We start from the raw sequence: 11,517 nt of genomic DNA, 5'->3' as shown, positions 1-11,517 counted from the left end.
TATATATATATATATAAATAGCTGCAATGACTGTATTGCTGTTGTCTGATGATGTATTGAAATGAATAGTTAACGTGCAAAATTTTTTATGTTCTGATCGACTTTTCATGCTTGTGTCTGGTGGTCTGAGCAACTGATTTGAAGGTAACAATATCCAGTGGAATTACAGTGGTGAACTCCTACCATCTTGTCTAGTGAAACTCTGTATTATCTCTACTGTTTTACTGAAGAATTATTTTCTTATTCTTTTTAATGGTTTGAGCAATCTTTCATTCTTACATCTGATAATCTGAGCAATGTAGTTGAGGATAGCAATATAAAATGTTAACAACCACTGTTGATTTGTATTAATTTGTCTTGAGACCCTGTATCATTTTGAATGTTTTTGCTTTGATTTGTTTATGTTCATGTTACTGGTATGCTGCTACTGTTCTATGTTTTTGTTTGTTTGTTTCTCCTGCACTACTCTCTTTAAAATAAAATTTAAAGAAAAAAATTAAAAATAAATAAAACTATAGTGTTTAAGTACGTTTTATACTAGGGGAGCAATAAAAACTTACTGTTTCCATTGCAACATATGCATATTATGTTGTTACATAATATACACAAAGGAAAAATATAAGCTAGATATAGAACAATTGAAGGAACAATTGTCCATAGGTGATTTTCTAGTGGTTTAACAAAGTAGATAAAACCTATTATGTCAGATAGGTTCATGAATATTCAGCTGCTATTTTCTTTTTTATTATGAGTAATTTTAATTTTTAAACCACATTATTTCTCTATCTTTGTTTAATTTGAAATTCAAAAGTTGACTTCATAAACCAGCTGAAAAAGAAATCAATATCTAGGTTGAAAATTACTATGAAATCAGGGTTCAACTTGTGTTTGATAATTATTAAAATCTGCAGTATTCAAACTGCCAAACAGGGAAGCATCACTTTGTTCTAAATGGTGATATAAGAATCTTTCTAAGAAAATGGCATTTCATTTCACTGCACTGCTTTCTTCAAGCCAGACAATGGCAATGACTGGAATGTTTGAGACCGGGGAGGAAAGAAACTTCATAACTTTTATAGTTTCATCTTCAAGTGCAGAAATCTCAACAAAGCCCAGTTATACATGCAACAAAGCAATGCTAATTCCTGTCTTGCTGAGTCATTCACCTGACACTGCCATGCTGGTGTAAAGGACCCAAGTAAGAACATGCACAAGTATACAACATTGACAGATATGGAGCTCAAGAAAAGAGTAAAGTTCGGAGACTATTCTGGTGATGAGAATGTTTTCCTTCAATGTTGTGAATGTAAATAACACGCATGTGCTCTGCACTGAGCTATTATTCCAGGCCTGTTTGGGTTTTTTTAATGAAACCTTAATTTATGCTTTTGAAAAGCTTCTGGAGTCAGAATTCCAGCAGTATATTTCATTATTGTTATCACTTAAGAACATTTCACATGCAAAAAAGAGTCAGACTGACTGCACTAACAGAAACCCTTAGCCTTCCTGGTCAAGTAGCTGGAACTGTAATCATCATCTGCTGGGTCCCTTGGTTATCACACTCCTCCTACCAGTCCAGTCTCCAGGAGACTGAACTGATGCTCTCTCTGACTGTAGTTCATTTTGACATAAAAGTGCACACATAACACCAAAGACACACCTAGGCAATTAGGTAAACTATGTGAGCCAGAGAGCAGATAAATTATGCTACATGCAAATTATACTACTGCTGATCATTTTGCTTTTCATTAAAATATCACAATATTTAAAATTTTTAAAAGAAAAACAATGGAATTTAAAGCCATTTCTCTTAGCTCCAAGATTCTCCATACCCATGTTTTCTGGATGAAATTTCACTATATCTTTTTAAACACTGAATAGTATATTTAAAGAGAACTCTAAATAATAAGGCCCCAAGATTGAGGGATTTTATGTTGAGAAGTTAAAGCAAAACATTCATCTATAAAAGGATCTAGGAATAAATTCAAATTGAGGGTAAAGTAAATACAATGATTTTTATAGAGACAAAATTACTTAAAATTGGATTATTATATCCCTTAAGGTAAAATATTCAGAAAAGTTAAAGAATTTCTAAAGGATATAATAAATAACAATAATAATAAGTAAACTGGTTTCTCTTAACAATAGGGGAGTTCTTTTTTCTATTTCTCTACTTCTAACTATTAAAATAAAGTGAAGCAACCACAAATTAAAACCTTTAACTGATTTGTCTTGGCACTAATAATTTGTCTTGGAACCTGTGACCAAAAATCTGATGTGTCAAATGCATTGGATTAAGCAATGCTTAACAGATTAATAGAACACTCCCCTTAGGGTATCTAGGTGGGTCGCAGAGGCATATTCTTTTAATCTACCAAAGCTCCCTGACCACTTGCGCTCTGGCATTGTTCCCTTGTTTTGCTTTCCGACCACCATAAAGTAAGCTTCTTTGCTTCCCCAAGCCCTTCTGTCATGACTTTTGTGCCTTGGAACCAGCCTCCATCATGTACTGAATTCTGGAAACTGGGCCAGTTAATCCTCCCCTCCTCTAGGTTGTGGGTGCTTAATATGTACTGTGTCTCAGTGATGAGAAAGCTGATTAACACATGTCACAAGTACTTGCACTGTTTGCTTACTGAGGCAAGTAAAGAATATAGATGTAAACAGATAAATATGCATATATACTACATTAAATGGGTCTGATTCTAAATTAGATGACTCAATTTTCATTAGTTTCCTTTTGCTTATTCATCTCATGTGAATATATACAATAATCTTCCCTTAATTCTATGTGCATGATAGTCTTTTCATAATTCTATTTATGGAGCTCAATAAACCAATAAAGTATATGATGGTTTGAAAATAATTCACTAAGGCCAGGCATGGTGGTGCATGCCTGTAATCCCAGCACTCAGGAGGCTGAGGCAGGAGGATCATTGTGAGTTCAAGACCAGCCTGGGCTGTGAAGTGAGCTCAAGCCCAGTCTGAACTGCATAGTGAGACCCTGTGTCAAAAAAAAAAAAAAAAAAATTCACTAAAGAAAAGATATTAAAAGAATTTTGCATGATTCCTCTTGTAGGTAAAGCATTCTACTACGATGACTGCAAAATTACAAATCACTTCTCTTTGAAATGGAGTGGAATTCTAGAGGCCACAGAATTTGCACTAAAAGCATTAAAGGACTTCAGCCATGTGGTGGCAAGAACCTTCAGAAGTAACCCCGGTTCCCAGGCAAAGCTTCCATGTGCACTTAGAAGAAAACAAGAAGCCTGGCAGCAGGCAGAGTGACGGCATCTGCTGTCATCGTGTTTTCATTCCAGTGGGTGTGGAGATCCCAATGGAAGCTCACTGCAGAGATCTGGGTAGGTAGTGACAGACAAAAATTGTGCATGCTTGTGTCTGGTGGTGTGAGCAACTGATTTGAAAGTAACAATATGCAATGGAATTATCATGATGAATTCCTACCATCTTGTCTAGTGAAACTCTGTATTATCTCTACTGTTTTATCAAATAATTATTTTCTTATTCCCTATAAAGGCTTGAGCAATCTTTCATTCTTACATCTGGTAATCTGAGCAATGTAGTTGAGGATAGCGATATGCAATGTAACAACCACCATTGATTTATATTATTCTGTCTTGAGACCCTGTATCACTTTGAATGTTCTTGCTTTGATTTGTTTATGTTTGTGATACTGGTATGCTACTACTGTTCTATTTCTTTGTTTGTTTCTCATTTACTGCTCTCTTTAAAATTAAAAATAAAATTCTGCGGAGAACTATTTTTAAAATAACAGTTCAGGAAGTACACGCAAGGGAGACAGAATAATTCTTGATTATATATGTCCGTGAAACTTGAAAAATAGTCACAGTGATTTAGCTGAGTTAGTTTGTGTTTATAGTAAAGACACTGTGTTCAAATCTTTTACCCAGGACAGGATCAGCTTTGGGTCACTTATCTTATGGAAGTGAGTTCACTCACTCACCTTCAGCATTTGCAAATCTGCCAGAGAGTAATGTAACTGAGCCATTGCTTATGAAGCCTAAGTACTTGTGTTCACAGATAATCAAGAAATCCAGAGGTCTAGGCAACCCCAGGGACCTTGCAGATGAGGAAATGGAAGCCATTTAATTAAATGAATTGAACATTTTTTAAACTAGTAGGTTATGAATTCGAGGTACTAAATATTAACATGATAGTATTTATTCTAGTAATATATATGTTACTTTGAACAAAAATATCCATAATGCCACACATTAGAAATTGTATAGCAATAAAAAACCTATAAATACATGTAAACATTCAATTAATAAGAAAAGATATTTCCTATAGAGTATCACAAAAAAATAAATGTTCACACAGGTGATTTCAAATGAGAACTCATTAATTCCATCCAAAAAAGTCTGAATTTCAATTCATTTCTAGCACAGCATAAAATAAGACCCTGATTAATATTTATAGGCATATGATGTTGGAAAGAATCTCAGAAACAGCAAATGGCCCTTCACATTTGGACATGTGAGTTTGGAAGCCAGCAAGAATGTCCTATAGCTGTATCTTACCATTTTATTCCCTGGGATCAAGGGACATTGCAGCTGACATAAAAAGAAAATACACCTACATAAGAACATGAGTGAATCCCCAGTAATTCTTCCATTAAGGAATCATTCCATAAAATGAACCCATTTCCTGAGAGACATTCCCAGCCTTAGATCTCATTCAAACCAAAGCCCAAGATTGGAATCAATAAGTCTCCACTTGTTTCTCAGTCCACCAGACTCCACAGATCCACTGTGAAGACTATACCCAATCCACTTCATACTCAGCTCTCACTCTCTCCACACCCCCTTACTCACTACTGTAGCTAGCACTGGGATGATGGATGGGTGCATGGATGAAGGGAAAAGCACATAAAAATTTCTTCTTTGTTTCACTAAGGTTCATCAGACTTATTCCAGTAGCAGGATAAAAACAGACTCTTCTACTTTTACTTCTTCTACTTTTTCTTCTTCTTTGTCTTGTTCTTTCCAGGACAAAATCTTTATCTATTCATGTAGAAATTTTGTGGTTATTTTTCAGAAGAAGTACACATGGCCAATAAATACATGTAAAAATGTCAACATCTCAGGCCCTTAAAGAAATGCAAATTAAAACAACACTATGATTCCATCTTACTTCCAGAGAGAATGGAGAAGTCAAGAAGTCAAACAATAACAAGAAGTCAAATAATAAAAAACGCTGGCAAGACTGTGGGGAAAAGAAACTGTTCTCCACTGTTGGTGGGAATGTAAACTAGTATGACCACTATGGAAATCATAGAGATTCCTCAGAAAACTGAAACTAGAAATTCCACTTAACCCAGCTATTTACCTTCTAGATATCATCCCCAAAGAGTTAAAAACATCATAGTATCTTGATACATGCACAGCCATGTTTATAACAGCACAATTCATAACACCTAAATCTTGGAAGAAGTCTATATGTCTATCAATTAATGGGTGGATAAGAAACTGTGGTATGCACACACAGTGAAGTACTACTCTGCTATAAATATAACAAACAAATCATTTGTGGGAAAATGGGTGCACCTTGAGACCATAATGTTAAGAAAAATAAATCAGACACACAAGCTTAAATATCGCATGGCTTCTCTGATATGAGGAAACCAAAATATAAATAAAGAGCAAAATAAAAGATAGACAATAGGAAATGGGGACATAGGTCTTTTGCAAAAGATAAGGGGACTAAGAGATGGAGGGAAGGGGGTAAAGGAAAGGAAGGGGATTAAAAAAGATTTAAGACATGTGATGTACTTGTACCAACACACCACAAGTAATGTAATCACTATGTACTTATTAGTACAACCATGTACTAATAAGAATCAAGAAAAAAAAATCTGTCTGTAGTTGGCCAGTTTTTAATCATAGTAAGCAAAAATTATCATAAATCGAGTAGTATAACTCAGCTTCTGTGAATCCAGTGAAAAATTTCTCCACCCCAATTTTATTAGAAAAATTAGTATAGCGTAGATGTTGTCTTTGATGTTAGTGAGACTGTGTGTGCCTTTTATACTGAAAGGAATTAAGATCAGCATAAGGGCTAGAACTGATGTGTCATTCCGAAATGCTTCAAAGTTAAAACATACAAAAATCAAAACAAAACAACAACAAAAAAGAAAGGGACTTTAGATCTGAAAGCATAATTTAGGGAAGTCCTATGATGTATCTGCAAGTGAAGCACAGTTCTTTTCTAAAAGTGAGGCATGAGTTGTTCTACAGAGAAAGAAGAGATGTAGTTTTAACCCCATTTGCTTATGCTGATGAAAATGCACCCGTGGCCTGTGGGCTCACGTACTCTAATCAAAGTCATTCCAGCAACAATTACCTGGCAATTTCTTTCTTACTTCGCAAGAGACGTAGGAAAGGTATGCTTCAATTAGTGGGTTCCTACCAGTAGAATTTCTAAGCAACTGGCAATTAGGAGGTCATAGGTAGGAAGGAAAATTCCTTAGCCAACCCTCGGAGAGCTAATAAATCAAATGCAGTATGCACTACTCACGGCTCTGCCTGTAAACTCCTGTCCTCCGCCACGTAGTTAGAAGGGATGTAGCCCTGCAGTTGCTGGCCAGCGCTGTCTTCCCTTTTCTCCAAGTGTCTGGCCCACCACCAGCCCTCATGGGAAGAGTCCAGGACTTGGAGTTTGTCACCTGCACGGAAGCTCAGGTCCTCTGCGGTTCGAGCTTGGTAATCAAACAAAGCAACAAAGTACTGGCTGTGGCTTCTCTCTGGTTTCTGCTTCAGTGACTGTGGTGGTTCAGGGCCACAGTGGGCCCCTGGATTCTCGATCACCACCGAACTGTCAGTGTCCTGGTACACACAGGGGAGATAGGGCTGCAAGTACGCCCAGACCCTCAAACAAATATTGCCCATTGTGGCCTAGCCAAGTAGAAGGGGAGAGGGGCTTTCCTTTCCTCGTAATCTCTGCAGATCCACCTTTTTCTCCAGCACCAGACAATTTTGAATTCAGGTCCAGTTCACCATACTCTGGAGAGTATGCAAGTCCTGTAGACCTGGTTGCAGCAAGCTCTGCCTGGAAAGACTCACAGTGCCTCGCTGTCCGTGGCTGCAGCTGCTGCCCCAGAGCAGAATCCAGTGGAAAATGGGCAGCCGCTCAGTCAGAAGATACCTCTCTTCCTGTCTGCTAGGGAATTCCACAACAAAAATTTAAATTAAAAAAAAAAGGTAAGAGGCTTTATTTAGATAAGAAAACAGTGACTTTGTTCTGTGTTCCAAGAAAATGTTAGCAAGAAAAAAGATACTAACCCCAGGTGAAGTCTCCCACCTGTCCTATGTGCGCAGCTTTCCCACACTTCAGGCTGCTCTCCTCTCTCTCGTTCTGCCAGCCACCCTTTCTTTTTTGCTAATGAGTAACCAACCTGCAGAGGCTGTTGCCTTGCCCATCCTGGGCTCAGTTCAGACTGTAATAACTTCTCCTTACTTCCTGGTTTCTTTTCGTCTATGATCTAACTGAGATTCCAGTCCTTACCCCTCCTCTCCCACACCCAGAACAGACCAGCCCCCTTACCCTTACCAGGAACCAGACTCTTAAAGCAGCCGCCCAATCAGTACTTCTTTCGTTTCACCCTGGAGAAACAGGCTAGCCCAGGTAACTTTTTGCCGTGCAATGTTCCCAACACAAATTCAGAGCTGAAATTTCTTTTTTCTCCCAAAACTGTAGGCTTGTTTTGCAGCTGCTAGGGAAAACAAAAACCAGCCAAATGGACTATTTAAGTATTTATTGTCAGACACACTGTACTTAGGAAAGGATCATTGAGTCCCTACCTTCTTTTCCCTCCCCATCATCAGGAATAGATTTTAAGAACCTCACAGTAAATTCACAGTCTGGAAAAGTAAGAGAACAGCTGGCTAAAACACTAAGAACCTTAAACACTGTTTGTTTTTTTTTTCCGGAGAGACATTTACTTTCCCATTCTTCAGGTACTATTTCTGAAACACACACACACACACACACACACACACACACACACACACACACACGCAAGTGGAAGGGCTCTTTGGGACCTGCTGTGGGGATTCTTCCTGTTAAACTTTCATCTCCAGGGCTCACTAGCTCTTACTAACATGGTGGTGCTAATGGGCACAGCTCAGGGGCCAGAGACTGAAATCAGGACAGCCTCCAGGAGGCAGTCAGTAGCTTTGCTCTGCATACCTAGTTAAGGGAAGCTGTCTCACAACTGTGCTTCCTGGATCTCAAGAGCAACTGGGCAGTCAGTCTGCACAGACTGAAAAACTGATATGTGTACTGGTTAGTGAAGACCCAAAGCTTTTTATGATGTGTCTTTTGTTTTTGTAGAAGACATTTCTTTTCAAAACTTCCTTCTTAGAGCTTGGGGTTATAGCTCAATGGTATAGCACATGTTTAGCAACCTTGAGGCCCTGGGTATAAACACTAGCCTTCTCCTCCAATAGCCTCCCCCCTCCAACAAAATTTCTTTCCCTTTTAAAAGCAGTCTTTCCATGTTTTGTTAGAGCCTTTAACTAATTAATCCACTTCTTCAATGATCTTAAAGCTCTCTTCTTTGTCAAACTGCAAAGCATTTTTAGTAATGAGAATAGTCAAACTGAAGAAAAGGAATGAAAAAAACAGAGAACTATGGCCTTGGCCAGAGCTGCTATTGCCTTGTTCTAAGCCCAGGCACTGAGGGGTCATTTGGTGAGAACAAGGCCTCATGAGCTCCCAAGGGTCTCAGTTGTCCCAAGTCAGAGTAGAAGAAACAGTTTGCAAGAATAGAAAAATCAAAAGCTGAGTCAGATCTTTGTCATCGTTGCTTTGGAATTTTAATGACCTAAGTAGACTATATGTAGAAATCCACATTTTAGGCAAAAGAGAAAATTGTAACTGTGAAACACTGATAAACTATAAAGACTATTTAGTTCCAAACTCTAATTAATTTTAAAAGAGCAAGATTCTAACAGTGCTGCTAAGGAAAGACACAGATATTGAAGTCTTTCCTGAGACATCTACATGGTCTAGACATGAAAGGAGCTTTGGAAGCAGCTGAGATGTATTCAAACCCAGTAATAGAGTTTGAGACTTCAAAACTCTGAAGGTTCTCGACTCATCATGTCTTTACTGTGGTTATAACAAGGCATTCTGGAAAAAGACAAAACATCTGACATACACAGCAAAGTCACCAAGCAAGTGAATGAAATCGAAAAAGCATCCAACCATCTGAAGGTGTCAGGCATGCAATGGCCTGAGTAACAGAGCCAAAGGCAGGGATAGGGTTTCCTGTGGCACACTGAGAAAACCCTCCAGTCACCCGAGCTTGGAGCCGGCAGTGACCCTTCACTCATTCCGCGATTTCCTTCAGCTAATCAGTCATCACAGTCTGCTCAGTCTTCCTTTTCAGTTACTCTACAAACTTTTAAAGATAAATTTCATCTGAATGGGAGTGGGGCATTAAACAGAAAATAGAATATCTTCCCTAGATTATCCCACAGACCACCTACCTGATCCCCCTTCCTCCAGCTTGTTCCTATCTCCAGCCCATCTTGCATACCACAATGAGTGGTGCAGATGGCTGAGGTACTATGTAAGAGCACTAGTAAAAGTAACCCAGGTTGGGAGAGCTTTCTGCATGTCAGGCACAGTGCTAAAGTGTTACAAGTCGTACATCAATTAATTCTCATAAAACAAAAACAGTGCTAATGATAGCATATTTATTTTATTTCAGAGCTGCTGAGGCTGAGAGGTTAGCTATTTGCCTAAGGTCGCACGGCCACCAAGTGGTTGAGCCTCAAATAACACCTTGGAGTCAGTCTGACTTTCAAATCTGAAACTGTAAATCTTCAGCTTTACCACTCTCAAATGATCTGCCATTTTCCTACGTTAAATCCTTCAAGACGTGAGTCCGAGCCCTGTTACGGGGTTCCTCTGTCTCGAGAACACTGCTCTTTGCTCAGCCTGTCTGCACGAGAACAGGGCGCAGGAGTCGCGCCTGCTCAGAGCTCCTACAAACAGAGAGGGACGCTTGCTTACTGCAGGCAAAAGGCACACGAGGTTCTCTCCGTTTGCAGCTGCAACACTGGTGTCATTCCCGATCAGAAACTACTTCCAACGATAGTATTTCTCTGAAATAAGAAAAATCTCAAAATCTTTTCCCTCCATGATTAAAAGTATGACATAAACACATGGCAAATACCACTGATGGCATTTTAAGACAAAGCTGAAAATTTTATTCTTCATATAAAATAAGCAACAGTGTCTCCTATTTATGAACACTGAAGAGAACTCTCACAAATGGAAGCTAGAGGAACTAACTTTAGTTCACCTCGTCTTGTAGCAAGCGGTAGTCACCACACCTGGCAACGGGAGTCTGTGGGAGGAGGAGAAAGCCGACAAGCCAAACCCGAGGTGACCAGCGGCCAGGCCAGGGACAGTCACACCTGGCCGCTGTGGCGGCGGCGGCTGCGAGAACGCAACCACACTCGGCGAGCGTCCTCCCGACTGAGCAGTCCCTTTACACAACATCCACGGGTCCCGCGGAGTCTTACACAGCACGAATTATCCTACGAGCTCACGAATCAATCAGAAATGTACAATCCTCATCTTAGTAACACTTTTCAGCCTTGAAATTGTCTCAAGAGGCCTAACTCAGTGTAGTAAACTGTCACACCAAAATAAATTTTACTGAGATATAATACTGTTAACATTAAACAGTGAATCCTACTTAAAATACAAAAGGGGCTGCACTTTTTAAAAATAAATTCAGGCATCTCTTTTCTAGTCAATACTTACACTTTTTAAAATCAGAGACACTGAGGATTTACTAACAGTCAACTAACAGCTCACCCTACTCGACGGACACTAACTGGAAGGACAGCTCCGAGGCCTGCAGTCAGCTGATCTCTCCGGCAGCATCAGTCAGTGTGCAACGGAAGCCACAGGTGCTGGGCTGCTGCAGAGAGCAGGAGCACACGCAGTCCCTGCGGCCGGTGCTGTGCTCTAGGTTCGGTTTCTCAGCCATCTACCATACCTGCTGTGTACACAATGTCCGTGATGTGAGATACGTTCACTGTGAAAGGAATGCGAAGCCACTGGCTGGCTTCTGCCTTCTGAGTATCATTTTTGCCTCCTGTTTTGTAAAGGGATTGAGTCTGTTTTGTAATAGGGTTTACAGCTAGAATTTTGAATGCCAAAGCTCTATGTATTAAACTAAGAAAGATTTTCACTGTTAATGCCTAGTATTTTTTCATTGGACTATTGTTTGTTGATATTGAAATTTGTATTTACAGCACAATAACTTTTTTTATTTTAAAAATAAAAGAAGGAAAACATTAACAATCAGACAACCATTTACAAAACAGCAAAAGAACAATATAAACAATACAGAGTTACAAAGTGGTAGGAAATTAACAATGCTTACTGTAGTACATATTTATATCTTCAAAGTGGTATCTCAGGAAAACAAATAGAGACATGCAATATTGAGCA

At 39.0% G+C, this 11,517-nt stretch overlaps 1 protein-coding gene across 5 annotated transcripts in view; it reads right to left on the bottom strand.

Annotated features, from left to right (window-relative positions):
- Positions 1-7,522, bottom strand: part of Frk (fyn-related Src family tyrosine kinase) — a 155,886-nt gene extending 148,364 nt beyond the window's left edge. For 2 of the 5 annotated variants that reach the window (XM_005409755.2, XM_005409759.2), the window contains exon 1: positions 6,559-7,522. In XM_005409755.2, coding sequence (XP_005409812.1) covers positions 6,559-6,929 — 371 coding nt within the window. In that variant the 5' untranslated portion in view covers positions 6,930-7,522. The remainder of the gene's footprint in view (positions 1-6,558) is intronic. The other 3 variants (XM_005409756.2, XM_005409757.2, XM_005409758.2) reach the window with 3 other exon arrangements.
- Between the last annotated feature and the right edge of the window lie 3,995 nt (positions 7,523-11,517).

Source organism: Chinchilla lanigera, unplaced genomic scaffold, assembly GCF_000276665.1.
Source record: "Chinchilla lanigera isolate Chin_1 unplaced genomic scaffold, ChiLan1.0 scaffold00125, whole genome shotgun sequence".
NCBI classification, from domain to species: domain Eukaryota; kingdom Metazoa; phylum Chordata; class Mammalia; order Rodentia; family Chinchillidae; genus Chinchilla; species Chinchilla lanigera.
The sequence above is the reverse complement of the archived record's forward strand: the minus strand, read 5'-3'. Positions and strand labels throughout refer to the sequence as shown.